This window comes from Protopterus annectens, chromosome 9.part0, assembly GCF_019279795.1.
Source record: "Protopterus annectens isolate FY-2018-M chromosome 9.part0, PAN1.0, whole genome shotgun sequence".
NCBI classification, from domain to species: Eukaryota; Metazoa; Chordata; order Ceratodontiformes; family Protopteridae; genus Protopterus; species Protopterus annectens.
This window is the reverse complement of record NC_056743.1, coordinates 144,714,300-144,734,133: the sequence shown is the minus strand read 5'-3', so window position 1 is coordinate 144,734,133 and position 19,834 is coordinate 144,714,300. Positions and strand designations below refer to the sequence as shown.

Here is a 19,834-nt window from a genome sequence, read left to right as displayed (position 1 = left end):
AGTCTAGGAAATCAAACATAATGAAGTTATTGTTTGTTAGTTACATTAGACCCAAACTTGAGTATGGAATAACAATATGGAAACCCTATAGGAAAACAAGCATGAATAAACTGGAAAGAGTATAGCAGAAATATACCAAGGGCATCCATGGATGTGAAAATCTAATTTATTATGAAAGACTAAAATATCTGAAATTGTACAGTGTGTCTCACAGATATTTAAGAGGCGATCTTATTCAGGTAAATAGGGCATTTAGGGACAACTACCTCTGGGAATGTTTGGGGTTATCAAAATGTACTAGAGAATCAGATAACCTATGTAGAAGATTCTGTAGGAATGAGAAGTGTACTAACTGGTTCTCTGACAGAGTATCTGATGCTTGGAACAGACTACCAAATTGCATTAAAGCAAGTAATACTTTAGATATTTTTAAGAAAAGTCTGGACATTTATTATGGGAACAAGTGTTTTGGTATATTGGCAAGCTAGAAGGGCATTAATGCCGGTGCTTGAAACATATGTATGTATGTATACTGAAGTAGCTGAGAAGCATTAGAAACATGAACCACAAAGCATTATAGGGTGTGATGAAGTTTATAACATATGGGGTCACCCACTACCAACGTTTGAGAAAATAGATGCAAGAAAACCAAATAAAGTGGTCCATGAAAAGAAGACAAAAGTAGACTTAATCACTGAAATTGCTCTGACCAGTGACAACGGTATCTTAATGTACAGAGAAATGCAAATGCATAAAATACCAGGATTTGCAGACAGAAACAAGAGCTATGTGGAAGAACATAAAGTTGCAATAATAGGAGGAGAAATAAAAAGAGAGGTCACGTCTGTACTTGTATACGTTTCCAATACATGTAACTCTGTATGAAAAGCAGGAGGAGTCAATTCTTGGTACACTGTGGCTGCTGTGAAGGCATGCATGAATGGGTGTGCCTTCATTGAAAGTTGTGCGTCAGGGCTGGTAACTCGGCACATAAAAATCCACTACCAAACATTAGCGGACCGGAGTTCCGCTGTGGCAACCCCTAACCGGGATAAGCCGAAAGACACAACAATACACACACACACACATGTGTGTGTGTGTGTGTGTGTGTGTGTGTGTGTATATATATATATATATATATATATATATATATATATATATATATATGTGTGTGTGTGTGTGTGTGTGTATATATATATATATATATATATATATATATCTATAAAATACATAGTTATGTATGCTCATATCAGTGACAAACTACTCTGGCATACACTATATTGACCACAAATGGATGCAACCAAATCAGTTGTATGCATGTAAACTGATTTACTGCAAAATTAAGTGGAATAATAATTCTAGCTCTCTGGCACGGAGTACAGCCTGAGATTAACATCTTTGGAAGCTGAAAGAGTGGAGGAAGGGTGGGGTGACAGACATATGACTTAGATTGCTTTGCTGTTCTGGGAGGGTTGGTTACAGTACCTGTTGTCTTTTGGTTGAGCAAGTGCTGTAGGGGAATTGTGTAGGTCACTTACATTAGAACAGCTTCTGTGGGAGAAGGATCATAGGATGGTCTGCTCCAGCCAGTGTGGTAGTACTTCCAGAGTTGTATCATGGAGGGGATACACATCAATATCAGTGGCATAGGCAATCCCTCAATGGTGATGACCAGTCCATGTCAACACCAAGGTGGGAGGTTTCACTGCATCATTAAAATGTCCTAATAGCTGTTGAGGTGCTAGCTCTGCCATTGGTTGTCACCGCCCAGAGAGTGAATGGTCTAGAAATAATTCTCTCCTCATGACTAATATATTGGCTAATAGATGAGCTAATGGCTGACAGGCAGATGGGTTGCAAAAAATGCACAAGTGGGTAAAAAAGTGGCAGTAACAAGTTAGACAAATAGCACTGAGGCAGGGCATCTGCATTCAACAATATTCATTGCTTGCAACTCATGTTACCTTGAATCTAAACTATTGGGGAATACGCAGAGAGTACTAAATAAACCCAAATGCAAACATCCCAACAGCAAAAAATGTGAATGCAAGATGGCTGCATAGTCTTAAGGTTATGGATAATGTTATGGTTATGGCTTCCAACCCTAAACCTCACACAAAAGTGACAAACACACACGCTCATGCACTCACTCGCTATAGCTCTAAAATACTGTGGTAAGGCCGGTAGTAGTAACAATAAGGATGACAATACTCCAGAAGTTTAGTCGTAGCATCAAAATGCTGAAAAGTCAAGAAGGTACCCTGCATTCATTCTGCAAAAGACATAAGCTAAATGCATGGAAAAAAATGAATGCAGGAAGTCAGATTGGTACAGTACACAAACATACAAAATGTGGGCAAGCTACTGTGCCGAAACCTACTTTTACCATGTCTGCAAAGTCCCAGTGTGTCAGAAATTGCATGCGTACACAACACAAAAGTTCTTTAGAATGTACCGTAGCAGCACAATTTGTGCTGGGGTGTTGTGGTCCATGCTATTACTACTAGTGACCGTACCGCAGTATTCTAGTGCTATCACATAAACGTATGTACACCATCTGTCTTCCACACACACAGACACACACAACATCAGAATACTGAGACATTCCATATCTTATTCAGTTACTAACTTTGAGATTGTGCAGTCAACATTCTCGCTTTTCATCAGATCATCGTTGGTGTAGTGACACCAATGCTACATTCGTATGTGTATATACACACATATACATATATATATATATATATATATATATATATATATATATATATATCTATCTATAGTTGAGAAAGCAGATTGTCAGCAATTGTGCTTAGATATTTTTGTTTTTGGATATTTGTGTCTCAGTCATTGTACTGTCAATCTCATGTTCAGATATTTCATATATATATATATATATATATATATATATATATATATATGTTTGTGTGTGTGTCTGTGTTATGTTAGTTAACAGATGAGCTTCATCAAGACCCAGTGCATTGACCAGTTTCATCTGAATGAAGTTGATCCAAAAAAAAAAAAAAATGATAAACACCATGATTGCACATCCAATATTTTTTACATATGCAATCAAACTCGGACTGTGTCACAATATACAAAAAAAAACTTCCTTTCAGTTTAAATACAATAATTGCAAATATAACCAATGTGTTTTCATTTGAGATCAAACCCAAATCCATTTTCTAAAAGCATTCACTATACCAGAACATGTCTACCTGAAGATGTAATTATAATGATCGCAGATATAACTGATGTGTTTACATTTGTGATTAAGCACAGACCATAACTTCATTATCACACAACGCAAAGAAGAAAAACTCCCTGGAATTTTGCTATTATTCAGCTTTTATTTGACTATAACATAAGTCAGTCAAGCTCCGCATCGACCATTTAAACAGGAAAATCTGTCCATTACCAAAGTAATTTGCAATCATTCATATGGAACCCCCCACCCCCACCCCCACACACATACCCTGGATTATGAGAAGCATATATGTACACATGTACAAATTAAATGGTGCAATATATCAAGCCTGAGTATGCATTATATTAGAATAAAACTCATGCATGGCAAGGTTTGAACATGGTGGTATATAACGTTTTGTCATTTTCAATATTTTAGTCCATTATTTTCTACCAGCATTATTTGGTGGTGTAAAAATTGGCTCAATGTTATTTGGTCACAGTGACTAATATTGATGTGGCATCCCAAATCCATGTAATAATGATTAAAACTGGTTGATGATGAAGATGACTTAAAGTGTAGTAAAAATGCAGTCCTTTATTCGGAAGCAAAACTTTGTTCCCTTGGACAGTCATTGAGAATTTTTGTCACTGCAATGCCCCAGGATGCAGCCAAAGTAACAAAATGTACAATACAGTTGTATTGTGTATTCCAGCGCATGCCACTTCCAGATATGATCGCCTGTATTATGCAGTGATAAGTAATGTGTGTTTGTGAAGTGGTAATATGAGAAATGTTTGTTGTGAGACACTGTGCAAAATCTGTATCTGTTTTTCTCTCAGATGAGATACAGGAAGGATGAGAAATGATAAAAATATGCATAAAACCCCGCATTTGCTTTTCCTGTGAAGGTGTAGCAAAAAATATTAAATATATATAATGTGAAACATACAAAATATGTGATTGTTTTGCTGTAAATCTGCTGCAAAATGAAAAAACATACAAAAATATAAAAAAAGACTGAAAGTGTGATTGATTCTTCTGTGGGAAGGGCAACAGTAGTAAAGGTGTCTCATCAGCCAGTCATAAACAGCCACTGAAAGTGCCAACACCAAATCAGTTAATTCTGTTATTTAATGCATTCCTCTGTGCAGTTGTAGATATCAGCACATCAGATCATCTGTTTTTTGAATTTGATTTGTCATTGACGAGGAAGTATGCAGGGGCCTCTTCATCTGATGCAGGAATGGGGCTGTTAATGCAATATCTACAAGTGTCCCAGGATACAGCCATTAGAGTTCGGGTGGAGTGAGTCTCTTCCTAGAGAAACCAGTGAACTGCCATATTGTTTCAGTTGGAAGCTGGTGGTGTATGCCTGAGAACTATCTGCTCTTAAGGCCAGCCACCTCACATATATCATTTTTATTCGAGACAGCAGTGTTGACCTATGCCTTCATATATTTATTGGTTATATTGTATAAGGTTATAGGCCCAAGCCCATCATAATTGCTGGCATTATCATTCAACCACATGATAAAACAGTGCTTCTGGTTTCCTTATATTTGAAATAATGACCGTTGATGCTCATATTTAAAAAAAAAAGTTTGTTTTACTTTCTCTACCTGGAAATCAAAATATTCTCTGTCCCTCCAAATCCGAAACACATCATCTCTTCTTATGCTGATTTACGACATGTCCTTATAAAATGTTTAGCCATTACCCTGAAAAAATATTGGGGGTGAGGGGTTGGACATCCTAATCCATGAAAAAAAAAATGATGCACTTTATTAATCTGAACAATAAATGGTTATTCTAGTTGTAGCGACATTGTTGTACATAATACATGTGACATTTGAAGTGTTTGTTGATTAAAATAAAGAAACATGATTATTTCTTTAAAAGCCCCATCTGCTTACCTCCAAATATGTTCGTAATGATCTTATGAAGAACTAAATGGTCATCTGCCTCTAATATAGAACAGAACACAGAAATGTCATTTCATGGGTAAGAAGACATAAACTAGGAATATAATATCACTCAGCAATTTTGACTACTCTGAACTTTTTCAGTCAAGACTACACAGTAATATAGCTGTCAAATAGTGCATGGGTCATGACTTTCTTTACTGAGTCATTTGAAAAAGTGTTTTTATCTTTATGCTTTGATCTTTGCAAGCTATCACTGTAAACCTTGTTGCTGCTTAGACAAAGGATGGTACTAGCTTGCTTTGATATTTTCTCTCTATTACTAGTATGAAGAAAGATCAAAGCATCACATTATAATATTATGGGCTGGAAGGGTATGAGTAGTATAATAAAGTGGACATGCTTCAAAAGGAGTTCACTGGAAAATGCATTATTTAATTGCCAACTAATTAAGGAAAAAACTTCTACCATAAAATGATTGATAATCTGACTTAGCTACCCATGAGAGGTCTCTTAAATGTTTTCAAGTGTTATCATAAAAGGGTTTCTCTCACATTTGTTTCACTCAGAATGAAAATCATTTGAAATGGAGATGGCAGTTATGCAGGTTGTAGTGGCATGGTTTTGAACATTTTATGTGTTTGTTTTATCCAGTAAGGTAAGTACATGATTTATGATATCCTAAAATATCCCATGTAGGTATTCTTGACACAGGTGCTCCACAGTTCAGTCTTAGCTGGATACTGTTTTAAATTTTACTGACTGATAATAAATTATGCATGAAATCAGTGTTTGCCTCTTAAAAAGGCATAGATAATGTACATTTTTTATCTTTTTTGATTTGTCTTGGCATGCAATAAGTACTCAAGTAATATAAAGTTTAGTGCATTTTCATGGTAGTGCAACACTTTAAATCTGTTTGGAATGGTACATATTGTTATACATTCAGTCTTATTATGGTTTCATATTAAAAACTTTGCGTATACATCATTTCTAAATAATGTAACTGACATAATGTATTTTCACAACTTAACATTTTGCTACCTTTAATTTAAATTGATTTCACTTGGCTTCTGAAAGAAGAAAGTTTGCTGAAATATGGCAATTGCATATTATTTTGGCAGATGTGGTAGGCAAACATTAAAAAAAAAAAAAAAAAACGTAAAAAATGTTTACCTTACATGTAAAGCTATAAAGTCAGCCTATTAAATGTAATCTAGTCCAGGTCACACATCTTCCAGGTTTATACTGATAAATGATAACTGCCCCCCCCCCCCAAGTCCTGTGACAAACTGACTGTAGGTAAAGGAGCACATCACAATATTGCACACAACTTGCATTTGTTCAGGATGTATCACATGGTGACCATAATGGCAAGTGATAAATTAAACTCCTTCATGGCTCTCGGTTCCTTAATGATTCATGTCTTCAGTACAAGGTGAATAGAAAATGCTGAGATGCATCCCTTCTCTTGAACGAAAAGGAAACAGATTAGCTATAAAAATTCTTCACTGTCTTAACTAGTCAAATCTTAAATTTATTCCAACATATTGTTTACTTTCTTTCTTGTATTCTTGACTCCTTTAACCATGTTTTGCATGTTATTTGGGATGTTTCTGTGATATTCCTGCCATCTGTAAGCTGATCAGCTTTTAAATAATACACAGTACTGACAGACATAGTAACAATCTAGAGATGTTTAAATATTAATTGCTTATACAGTAAAGAAATGTTTAATGGCTTACATGAGAGCTTTGCCTTCACTTCTGTTTCTTTCTCATTGATAACTTGTGTACTCCGATATAAGGTGCAAATCTAAAAGGTCAGTTCATTACTACACCCTTAGTATTGCAGTAGTATCGATACTGCACACTCAGTGCCTTTTACTGCAGTTTAAAATGGGTCTCAGTATTTTTTCTATTGAATAATGATATAAAATGTTTACATTAAAGAACTATAGGTTTTATAATGTAATTTGATGTAGTGTGTTTACCTGGCTAAAGGTTATTTTGGATTTGAGGCAGTGAATGTTTCTTTCTGCATTGCTGATGCTGATACTATTGCATTTATGATTTTATATAAACAAATTAGTAATTTTTACATTATATTGTAAAATAGTTTAAAAAGATATGAATATGTGTTTATGAAATTGTTAATCCCACCGTAAGTCTGTAATTAAGTATTTTCTTTCATAATGTTTACATAAACACTTTAATGCAAACTTTGATATACTTTGGTAAAGTCATAGCACAATTTCAAAGGAAATTGTGATTTTTATATTTATTTGCCGCACATAATTAGTACTAGAAAAAATTATCTTTTATGGAAGAGCTGTATGACAACAGTGAATAGTTCCTGACAACTGTATATTACAGATGCCACTTCTTAAACTGTATTTAAGAATATTGAGAATTTGCATAGTTATGAACATATGTTCACTAAACTAAATGCCAAGTCAGTATGTTAGCAGTTTTAAACATTTTTGCCATATTCTGTGCATTTATATGGTTTGTGTTTAATTAATACTGCTTGCAGTTGTCTTTTCACATAACAGCTTCTGAAGATAATTTTAAATTTGCAGGGCAAAATCATTTTTTTAGGATTATGTTATGCCAAGAAAATGGCCTATTACCTTGGATGTGATACCTGGATTCGTTATTTAAATGCCTGCCTTATTATACTGAAAAGTTATCAAGATATAATTTTTAGAGCAAGATCGTATAAATTAGCCAGTTAGTGGAAAATACAGAGAAATAAATATATATACATCAGGTCCATAGAAAGTAGTAGTTTATATATTTCCTAACAAATATAAAATGGAGATGATTCTAGACTGTGCATGTTTTAAAGGACTACAGGGAAAAATGGACTGTCTTCTTTTTTTAAGATATTAGAAGTTGACAGTTAAAGGTTATTTACCTTTGAAATTCTTTTGTTAGTGCTTCACTGATTAGATTCCCGGAGTTAAATCAAATATGATCCCACCCTCGCCAGATTGATATTTAATTCATTTTTGTCTGAGCACACCACTGTATTCAATCACCCCCTTCCATTATATTTTTTTATTTTTTTTATCTTTTGGTAAATATAATTTCAGAATGTATTTTTCTCATTATAACTGTACCATTCTATTTAGCATGTTTTGCATAAATCATACTTAATTGCTATTCGCATATATTATATAGTTTTGGCTGCTGGGCTTTTCTAACTTGGTACGGTGGAGAGCTACCATCAAAACTGAGCACAGCAGCATATTTTGTGGCATTGCTAAGTCACCAATCAGAGGACTTCAGGATATCATATTTAGGTTAATCATCATACATAAAGCAAGTGAGTTCCAAAATATTTTTATCCTTTAAAATTGGATTTTAAGTGCAATACAATGAAAACTACTAATCTTTCTGTACCAGAAAATAAACATCTGTGCCCAATATGTATAGCCATGAAATGTTGTTCTTGAATAGAATATTGAATGTGAACATCTTTTATTCTTCTTGCAATAAAGACCACAGTTTCCTCTGTTCTTCCCATAAGGCACTTTAACTGCCTAGTATACAAGACTCGTATGTTGTCTGTAATCCATGGTTTTAGCTTATCTCTTCTAAATGATGCCTATATACATCAGCAGTATGAAGCTTTTATCTGACATCTAACCATATCTCTACCTGAGATCACACTTGTTACCGTACATCAAGTATTGTGCAGCCTGGCATTAAGTGCAGCCATAGGTGTCTGCTGTTTACCAGCTCTATGACCTGGAGCACAACAGAATAAGCCAGTCACAACCAGTTTCTCAACAAAATAAACAAGTGCTACCTCTGTGCATAAAGACCAGGCTCAGCACAACCCTTAACTACTTGCGATATTATGGCATTCTGCAGCAGTGCAGGCAATGTGACTGACATCACATCACAATTGAGCATCTGCTTCTCCATTCAGCTTCTGTTTCCAAATGGTATTAGATGCACCCTGCACCCTTGCAGACATACCTCTCAAGTGTGCCTGAGTTTGACTCAAATCTCAACTCTGTCCCTATTTAGCCTTCCAAAAACGGATGACTTTTGTAGGAAAGGTGGTGAATTACACCTAATAAATAGTGGCAATAATTAAGGGTTGTATACTTCTTTAATTTCAAAAGATGTACATTAATTCACCTTCTCTTATTCTGTCGATGACTCACATTAACAGTACTAACATTTTATAAGTGTTCTCAATTGTCCCTGATTTACTCTGGATATGTCCCTGATTCTGTTGACATTTATCCCTGATTGGTTGAGAGCTATGCTTGCAGATCTTGAGAAGAAATACCTAGGCCTTACCTTCAGTATGGTTTGACATATTATAAAAATAATAATATACATAACTGTAAACTGTCCTTAGAATGTATTCTTAATTTCAGAGACTGTAGAGTACCTGCATTTTGAATTATACTATGTTCTTTTTCATAGATGAAATTGTTTCTGCAATGGCTATTATTGTTCAACCGCAGTTTATTCATTTTACTTCCCCACTAGGGTACATACTATGTGGAGTTTGCATATGTTCCCTCAGTCTGCATTAGATTTCTAATATATGACCCATTTCTTTCTACATTCTAGTGTCATGCAAATGGATGAATCAATAATTGTGCACAATACTGTTGTATCTTTGCAGCATGGATGTTGGTGAGTCTGTGTGTAATCCATAACTGGAGTACTATAGATAGGTTCATTGCATTATATCTGGTGCCTGGCTCCTTCATAATCCTTGCAGGATAATTCATATACTGGAAAATGAATGAAGAATCACATGAATGAACATTTAAAATCCTGAATAGAAGGGTTTAGGTCTTGCATTGCAGAAATCAAAACTAACAGCATTGAATGACTTTATCAAAACCCAAAGTACAGACACAGTCAGATAGGAAATAATCATTAACTATTGTTTCTTGTTTTTAACTATTTACTGTAATGCTCACAGCTTGAACAATACAATGGCTGAATAAACTAGACTTTCTACATGTGAGAAGGCAGATGTTTTAGTTGTAACTGAAGTCGTGCTTCAAGAGGGTGCTTTTTCTGCTAAATTCGTTAGGATATTCTGTGCATCATTAAAGCAGAAGTAATTAAATGGTAACAGGGTTCAGTTTTTGTAAACTGTAATTTTTATTTTTTCTCTGTTATATAGAACTGATGCAGCAGAGAAGATCAGAATGAACATAAAAATATAAAATAATTTAATATATATTATTATAAAGGTCTGAACTTGGCTCCTCACTAAGATTATGGATCTTAATAATGGTTGTTAAACAAATTCTCACAGGTGATTTAAACTCTTACTATATCAACTGGAAACTGTATTCTTCTTCCAAGAATAAAAATGTACTCAGCTTTAAGACTGTGACTGTTCAAAGTGGTGAGGAAGCCACAAAGGTGACCATCTGTTCATGTAGTGAATATTCATGTTTCACTAAATCATTTGTCTTCTTATATAAGTCCTCCCCTAATGAATTCTGACCATTCTGTGCTTATTACCAGAGTTTCAACTAAAATCCAGAGAATAAACAAGTATTCATTAATCAGAAAATTGTATAGAACAGACTTCATTAGTATGAATGAACCCATGACAGCAGAACACTGTGAATTTAAATGGATTACTACTGGTGACCTTTTGACTGATTTTTGTATAGTCTTTACACAAATAAATTGAAGCTTATTCTCCATTAAAATAGTGCCTAACAAATTTAACACTAGCCACCACTGTGCAATATTAATGCTTAACTAAAAATGGCACTTTTGAGAACTCTAAAAAAAAAAATCCTAGTTTGGATAAAAATTAAGGTTACAAAATGGTTCTTATAGGCTGTTATGCCTAGTAGTCAAACTGATGAGAAAGAGCTTGCTGTTATTACCACATATAATAAATAGATATAAATGATACTGTCAGAGAGCAGGTGCAAATTTTTAAGAGCTGTCTGTTGTCATTATCAAGAATGGTAATGCTACTAACCTTGAATATTTTAAGAGGCATTTACTGCCATTAGCAGTACATATACAGACCCATACATCAAATTCACAAAGGGAAGGCTGAACCTCAGAAATGCAGAGAGACTATTACATTTTAACAGAAAAAAGAATCCGGCATTACAAAAACAATACCTAAGCCACTTTATTATGGCATATCAAAAAACCTAGTGGCTTCCTCAGTACACCAAAGAAGCTTTGAGCAGAAGTACGGCCTGAATTTCAGATGCTAAAATATGTCTCCGCCTTGGAACTCTTGTAATGCATCAACTTTTTCATTACCATTGTGACTTACCATACATTTTGTTTCATAAATGTGAAAAGTTTCTTCAATAAAATTTGGCTTTAATTTTTTTGAAGGATCAGAGATTGTAAGGGAAGAAAAATAAAGCATTATGTCTTTTGTAAAACAAAAATAAAACCACAATGATATGACTTGTGTCACTGTTTTTAAGCCTGTTTTTTTTTTGATTGGTTATACTTCAGGTGCTGGCTTGTGGTCATTTGAGATTATGTCAATGGTAATGTAATTCAGCTTGTCACACGTACACACACAAACACACACACACACACACTCCCTCACAGCTTTTGGCCCTCTGGATCAATGATTTTTTTAATTGGTCAGATGAAAATGATAGTTGCTTTTACACAGACTACCTCTTTTCATCCGGTGGGGGGGGGGGGGGGGGCAAATAAGTAGGCACTTTTAAGTCTGAGTGTGATAAAGAAAAAAAAATCATGTTAATATATGTCACACAGACAAACAAAGAATCAACAAATAAAATCGATGATATCTAATAAATTAAAACAAAAAAATAAAGTGGCAAAGCCCATACCTTCTGCATCCATCTTAATTTATTATGTTAATTCAACTTTGAACTGTTTTGAAATGGCAAAATAGTATGCAGGGGTAAAATGTGCAACTTTTGTACATAATCTACCACCTAGTACGCATGGTCTCTTCATTCACAATCACAGATAATACATTAAAAATGCATCAGAACAAACCAGTGAAGTTGACAAGCTAGAGGGTATGATAACTTTTGACTGGTGCGACTTGTAATTAGTGCATCAAAGATAGTGATTGAGTTTCTTACATTTAGTGTTGGATTTCCAAACATCAACACTAACATTAATTTTCCTTTTAAGAGATGTGGTATTCCATATATTCTGAAGATGTAATTGCTTTGTTTTTCGGAAAATAATCAGATGTGCTTCTGTAATATCAAAACTTTTAGCACCATCAGTATGATGAAATGTTATAATTGCAGGAAAGTGAATACTTGTTTCAAGTCCTTTCTACAGGCTTTCGTTTTATTTATAACTTTGCTGGAATAATCACTGTCAAAATGAATTATGTTCTCTCCTATTTTAAAAGAAAGACTGGACCATGAACTTCTCAAAATAAGTCTTCTTCCATGCTTGACATAAATCTCACTATAACTGAGCATGGGTGAACCTTTTCTTGTTTATAAAGGGACGCCAGAGATTGTTGTGTTCTTTCTGTACCAAAAGCTAAGGCTTTTGTCAGTTTCAAAGCATTATGCAGACATGAAGAAAGAAAAATTAACTATATTATCTCCTTCATAGTTTTCCAGCATACCATAAATTCTTATGTTTTGCCTTCTTAACTTGTTCTCTAGGTCATCAGTTTAAACAGTAATCCAGTTATTTTGCTTAAGTAAGAATTTAGTTTGTCACTCACTTTCTGAAAAACTTCCTTCGTAGTTGTAGTCTGCTTATTTTGTTTCTTTATGAGACTGTCCATGTGCTGTATTTGATCCTTACATTCATCTTTAAAATTATCAGTTTTAAATCTAACTAATCCATTTTCATGGATATATCCTGCATGTTCTGAATCAAGGTTTGCACTCCCTTTTTAAAGGAGTCCTGTGCACTTCCCTTTGAAATTTTACATTTTGAAATGGTAGTATAACTTTCTGACTGAAAATGTTTAAAAATTGAGAAAAAAAATTCTAATAGTACTTTTGAGTAATATAATGTTGTACTTCACATCTCAAAAATATTAATTTCCCTTGAAATTAGTCAGGTTAAAGATTTAAAGTTACAGAGCTTCCTTTAGTTGCTGCATTCACTCTCCTTACTAGGCTAAGCCTTCCCCCCACAAACACTGCAAACACTGTATTTTAGTACTCTCAGCTACCAGCTTTGTTTCATTAATTTTTCATATTCTGTTGTAAATCATAGGCAGTGGCAGAATTGGATCGATGCACTATTCTGGGATGAAACCTAAATAATATTTGGAACTGTATATGGCACATTACTGATTCATCTTCTGTTAGAATGGTGGTAAACATTTTGTAGATAAGAAATGGGATATCAAATATTTGACAAAAAGAGAGATTTCACATCATGTGCTCCAAAATCTATTATAGTAATGTGTGTGTGATGCATATTGTATTTTGTCCTGTTTTACAGTGACTATGGATTCCTCTGTTAAACAAGATTCTGTTTAATAGTATTTTGACTGCTCAAAATTCATGAGTTCATACTTTTTAAAATTTTGTGTCTCTCTTTCTCTCCCCTTATTGTTGCAGAAACCCCACTGACATTGGCTGCTCAGCTCGGTAACACTGTGGAAGTAATAAAAGCTTTAAAAAATGGAGGGTCTCATTTGGATTTCAGATCAAAAGATGGGATGACAGCACTGCATAAAGCAGCAAGGGCAAAAAATCAAGTTGCACTTACGGTAAATTAATACTGTAATTAAGATTTGCTTTTATGAATCATAGCTGGTGTAACATTCATTATTAACGTGGACTGAGCTGTTCACTTTTCAGACAGCTATCACTTCTCATGTTAAACAATACATGCTTAGAATAGTTTAATCATTTTCAGAACACCTGCATTAAGGAGTAACAACATGTGTACTTAACTTTGAATCCTTTGCAAGAGAACAGATATGAAATGAAACAACATAACGTGAAACTCTTCCTGTATACCTGCTTGTCTTACACAGTGATGTGTGCATGAAATAACTGTTAATTTTTGTTGTACATGAATGGTAAGATTATTATTTGCTAATGAGGCAAGCTGTACACCCCCTTTTCACGGATTAACCAGATGCCCTGTCAGCAAATTGATACTGTGAATCAAACCAGCACTGCTGTAGTGTCCAGTCTTAAACGTCATCCTTCATCATTGTCAACACCTTCTTCCCATTTTCTGCATGGGGATGGGAAAATTAATATGGGAAAAATGGAGTTGGTGATGAATTATGTTTAATACTGGACCTCTTTGACTCTCTTAAGAGACAACCTAGATCAATGGACGGGTGACTGAAAATTTACTCTGGGGGTGGCGCCCATATCCTCTCTTATCTCTGTGAACTTTACTCACCTAACCACTGACAATTAGGGCTCCTTTCATCATCAGCCCCCTTTTTAATCATGTTAACTGTCACCAACTCTGTTGAATCTTTGCCACACTCCTGCCTTCTTCAACACTCTTGCCTGATTGTCACAAATCATCTTTCACACAATCCATCCACCTCTTTGCTGGACGTCCTTGCTTCCTCTTACCTTCTTCCTGTCTGTCCCAAATCTTCCTCATCCGATTGCCTTCTGCTTTTCTACACATGTGCCCAAACCACCGTAATCTGTTCTCTCTGATCTTTTCTGCAATTAGAGCTACTTTGGCTTCTGCTCTTATGTCCTCATTTCTTCATCTGTCCCACAGTGTGCATCCTACCACCCTTCTCAGGCACTTCATTTCCATCACCTCTAGCTTCTTCAACTGTTCTGCCTTTACTGTCCAGGTTTCTGTACCATACAGTAGTACTAGTTACAGCACTGTCTTGTACACCTTACTTTTCAGCTTCTTTGGCATTCTTCTGTCATAAACTACACCTGATACTATATGTCAGTTGGCTGCAGCCCCTCTGACTCTCGCTTTGACCTCTTTATTCAGACTTCCCTTCTCCTCAACCAACCCTCCCAGATACTTGAAGCTGTTTACCTGTTCCACTATCTTCCCTTCTGTCTCTATTCTCATCTTCTTCTGATTTCCCCAATTTGCTGCCATTACCACCCTCTTATCTGTGCTTAGTTTCATCCCATGTGCCTTCAGATTTGCATTCCATTCTCCTATCCTTTGGTGAAGTTCTAGCTCAGAGTCTGCCTGTACTGCTACATCATCTGCATACAGCAGCTTTGTTGATCTGTCCCCAAAACCTGCATGCTAATGTAGTCCGTCATCAGTATGAACAGCAGTGGGCTCAGAGCTGAACCCTGATGCATACCCACTCCCACTGGGTACCCCTCTGTGAGGCCAAACACTGTTTGTACTTGAGCCGCTGGGTCCTTGTACATAGCCTGCATTAATTCTACCAACGGTTCCAAGACTTCAAACCACCGCAGTACTGCCCAGGTTAGCTTTCTTGGGACCTTGCAATATGCTTTCTCCAAGTCTAGGAATGCTCAGTTGGACTCTGTCCTCATTTCTAGCTTCTTCTCAAGTATCTGTCTCAATGCAAACATTGGGTCAATTGCGCTGCATCCTGATCTGAATCTGAACTCTTTATCTCCCATCTTACATTCTACTGCTCTGTGTATCCATTTATCAATCACTCTCTCCAGAAATTTCATACAGTTTGGTAGAAGTTTGGTCCCTCTGTGCTGCCCACAGTTGTGGATGTCCCCTTTGTTCTTGTAGACTGGCACAAGTATGCTTATTCTCCAGTCATCTGGGATACACCTTTCTGTCCACACTGCTATTAGTACCCTCAGGAGCCATTTCTCCCCTATCTCACCCAGCATCATATCTGCTGTCACCTCATCTGAGCCTGCTGCTTTCCCTGACTTCATCTTCCTTAGTGCTGTTCTTACTTCTTCTATGGTGGGCTCTTCTTCTTCTCTAACTGTAGGCTGTTTCTGGGGCAGTACAGCTTCTGTGGGGTTTTCTTAATTTAGAAGCTGCTGGAAATACTCCTTCCATCTGCCTTTGATGTCCTGTGGACTGGTGAGCAGGTTGTTGCTGGAATCCCTTATGAAGGGTGTCTGACTATCTTCTTTATCTTTCTGTCTTTGCCTTGCAACTTGATATAGTTTCTTTGTGCCCCTTGCTGAGTCACTTTCCAGAAGTTGGTAGAGTGCCTCTGATGCCCTATTCTTTGCTATTGCAACTTCTTTCTTAGCTTATTTGTTAGCCAACCAGTAGTCCTTCCTAGTCTGGTCAGTGTTTTCTATCTCCAATTTCTTCCTGCACTCCTCTTTCTTTTAATGACTTCCTGCACTTCTGCATTCCACCACCAGCTTTCCTTATGTACCTTATTTCCATACCTGGCTCTGCTGCATATCTTTTCTGTAGTCCTAACACATGCTGTTTTTAGGCACTGCCACTCCTCTTCAACTCCACCCATTTCCTCCTCTTTTTGGGGTGCTAAAGCCCCAAGTAATTTCTTGAACTGCTGTACTTTCTCTCCAGTCAACTTCTAGGTCTTCAGACTGGTCTCTGTTGACGTTAGTCTTCTCTGACCACTGCTTGCAGCTGATTGTGGCAACTAATGATTTATGCTGTGGGCCAAATGTTTCACTGGGGATGACTTTACAATCATGGATTCTACCCCAGTCCTTTTTCCTTACTAGGTCTACCTGAGTTGCATGTTGGCTCCTCTTGTATTTGATCTTGTGACTGTCCCTCTTTCTGAACCACGTGTTGGCTATCATCAAGCCATTTGCCAGAGATAAGTCTAGAATGACTTCTCCTCCTTTATTCCTGTCACCCCACCCATGTGGACCCGGGCAGTCCTCATACCCTGTTCTGTCTGTCCCGATATGTGCATTCAAGTCACCCATTATAAACACCAATTCATGTTGTCCTGATTTATCTAGTAGGTCCTGCAACTGCTGTCTGAATGCATTATTTTCCTCACTATCGCAACCCTATTGTGGGGCATATGCTGAGATTATGAATACTACCCTATCATTACACTGGAGTCAGATTGCCATGAGTCTGTCATTAATTCTGATGATATCCCTCACTGCCTTCTAAAGCCTCTCTCTCACCACAATTCCTACACCATTTTAGCCTGTACCCTACCTGAATAGCAGAGTATGGAGCTGCACTGCCCTTCCATTTCATCTCTTGGGTACGTAGGATATCCAGCCTCCTATGTATCATCATGTCATCCACTTTCAAGCTGCGTCCTGTCAGTGAACCTACATTAAGCATAGCAATTCTCAGTTCATGTTTGGCAGGTTGGTTGGTTTTATGTTCAGATTTCGCTCAACAGAGCTATCCCAGGTAACCCAGGCTGGGCAACTAGGCACCGGCCAACCAGTAGCTTATTGGCTCAGGGCTGCTGGGCATTATGGCAGGCACATACTGGCCAATAGGGGCACATATACTCCTCCCACCATTAGCAAGGGTCCCTGGCATGGGTGAGAGTAGGCCAGGTCCTCAACCCGCTTATCACCAGTAACTACCCATGCCCATTTTTGGCAACATTAGTCAACGTGCCTGAATCACCTAGAGCCATATTTTACACCATCGAACTGCTAGCCCTGCCATGGCATGCAGTCTGTGATCCGTGTTCTCCTGTCTTGAGGATACTGCGCACCACAGTAGATGCCCAAAGCAGTTGGTCTGTACATCTCTTCCCCCTATATGGCACCATGTAGAGTCTGTCCTGCTGCCCACAGCTCCATTCATTAGTGATTTTTTTGAGATGGAAACACTCAGCATGTTTTTTGGACATGAGAGAAACCCCACGGAGACACAGGGAGAACATGCAAACTCCAAACAAGCATTGGTCAGAGGTCAGGATCGAACCTTGTGCATGGGAGGCAAAGACCTTAACCTCTAAGCCATCTGGTCCAATTAGGGCAACTCTGGATAAATGTGGCTCGGTTTGTAAGGGCTCTAGGGCTATTAAACTGGTAATCATCTATGGATATGAACCCATGAACTCATTATAAACTTTCTGCCATGTTAATTAAAAAAAAATATTTACTTGAGTGGACAATTGCACATAATCTGGATAGATACCACCTTCATTAACTCAGAGCAGGTTAAAATAGAAGTGGACTGTAATGCAATGCTGATGGCTCAGTATACAGCCCAGTGTTTTTCATTATTTTCAAAAATGCCTAAAGCAGAAGGTATACTCTCACTTTTTTGCATTGATATTGGGTATGAAAAAAACCAGTAATATTCTTATATTCAATGATAGTTCTCTTTGTAATTCTTTCAACATGTTATATCTTGTGATATCACCTTTGTTTATAATTTGTTCACCTCATGTATTTTTTTTTTTGTCTGTCCTTCTAGCATTGTTTTAGAAGTGCTTATTATTGGGACAAGTTTCTTCTCTTTTTGTCTATGTTGTGGAGCTTTTCTCCCCGGGTCTCTACTGAAAATGGACATGTATCCAGCTAGACTAGCCCTGTCACCAAATGTAAAATAAATAAAAAATAAATAAATAATAAATAAATAGTATGATGGTATTTTGATCCAACAGTAAAGAATACCATCTTAGTTCTTTTAGGTCATAAGGCTATAATAGATCAATATATTCCATTCAATTCCTTAGGACATTTACATATAAAAAGCTGTGATTTACAGAACTGCCAATATCACTTCTAGGTGTATTTCAACAGTTTCTCTACCACTTCAAATGACTTGGCTTTTAGCTGGACTGCCAGCAAATGTTTTAAGATTCCTGTTTCACCATAGTTGGTAAACTGAATGTTTCCACATCAGTATGTCGCAACACTGCATGTCTGTTTCCTTGTCAAGATTTCCATGTGGTGTAAAAACAAAGGTATAACATGATCTCTGCTGAATGCAATCCTTTGCAGTTTGGCCTTTCATGAATTACCTTATTACATTTCTCTAAACAGGGAACATTTGACATCTATACTTAAAATGAAGGCCATCAGAATTGTAATAAGTAACAATGTCTCATTTAAATGTATATTTTTGGTTAGACTGAAAATACTCAAGTGCTTAGGATTATATTAGTTTGGCCATAGCACATAAAGTTACTACCTCAACTGAACTGTAAAAATTCAATTCTGAAATCTGTAACTGATTCATCCTTTGTGCCTGTTCTTAGAAATTAATAGATCTGAAACTGTTCACATTTTCCTCACTGAATGCTTTTCTGTACTGGATACTACCACAATATATTTTTTTTCTACTCCTTTTCTTATCTAACTACTATTGGCCTGTTGTTTGATCCAGCCTCCAATTGTCTCCTTCAATGAAACTTACAAGCTTGTAGACTTGGTCTTCTATGCCTAACATGTTAATTTCAGGCACAATTAATGATTGCAAGGTCAAATAAATGAATAACTTGATTTATGACTGAAGTAATGAATTGTGATGAAGCAAGACCATGAAGCTCTTTTATATTACTGCATATGATTTTGGCTTGAAGTGTGTTTTAATGATCTGTGACTGCTTGAATAAAAACGTCCAGTTTTTTAAACAAAGGCAAACATTATTAATAGTTTAAATGCAAACACATCTCAGATATTAGTGTAAACAAATTGTATGGAAACTGTCTTTTTGAGCAACAATATCAGTCAGAGTTTTGGCTAATGTGCACTGTCAGTTCTGTAATGAAAACTGGAATGTGCTATTAGTTGATGTTAGCTTGGCTATATGGCAGACATGGATAAAGATCTAACTGCAACTCAGGTGACTAGGGTTTAATTTGTGGCCACAGCACTTGCCTCTCTCAAGGGTTTGAAAACATT

The 19,834-nt window shown here is 36.4% G+C and overlaps 1 protein-coding gene across 1 annotated transcript in view; it reads left to right on the top strand.

Annotated features, from left to right (window-relative positions):
- Nucleotides 1-19,834, top strand: part of LOC122810502 (SH3 and multiple ankyrin repeat domains protein 1-like) — a 4,213,494-nt gene that overhangs the window by 1,987,053 nt on the left and 2,206,607 nt on the right. Inside the window, exon 8 of the mRNA XM_044082083.1 lies at nucleotides 13,670-13,821. Within this exon, the coding sequence (XP_043938018.1) occupies nucleotides 13,670-13,821 (152 nt within the window). The remainder of the gene's footprint in view (nucleotides 1-13,669; nucleotides 13,822-19,834) is intronic.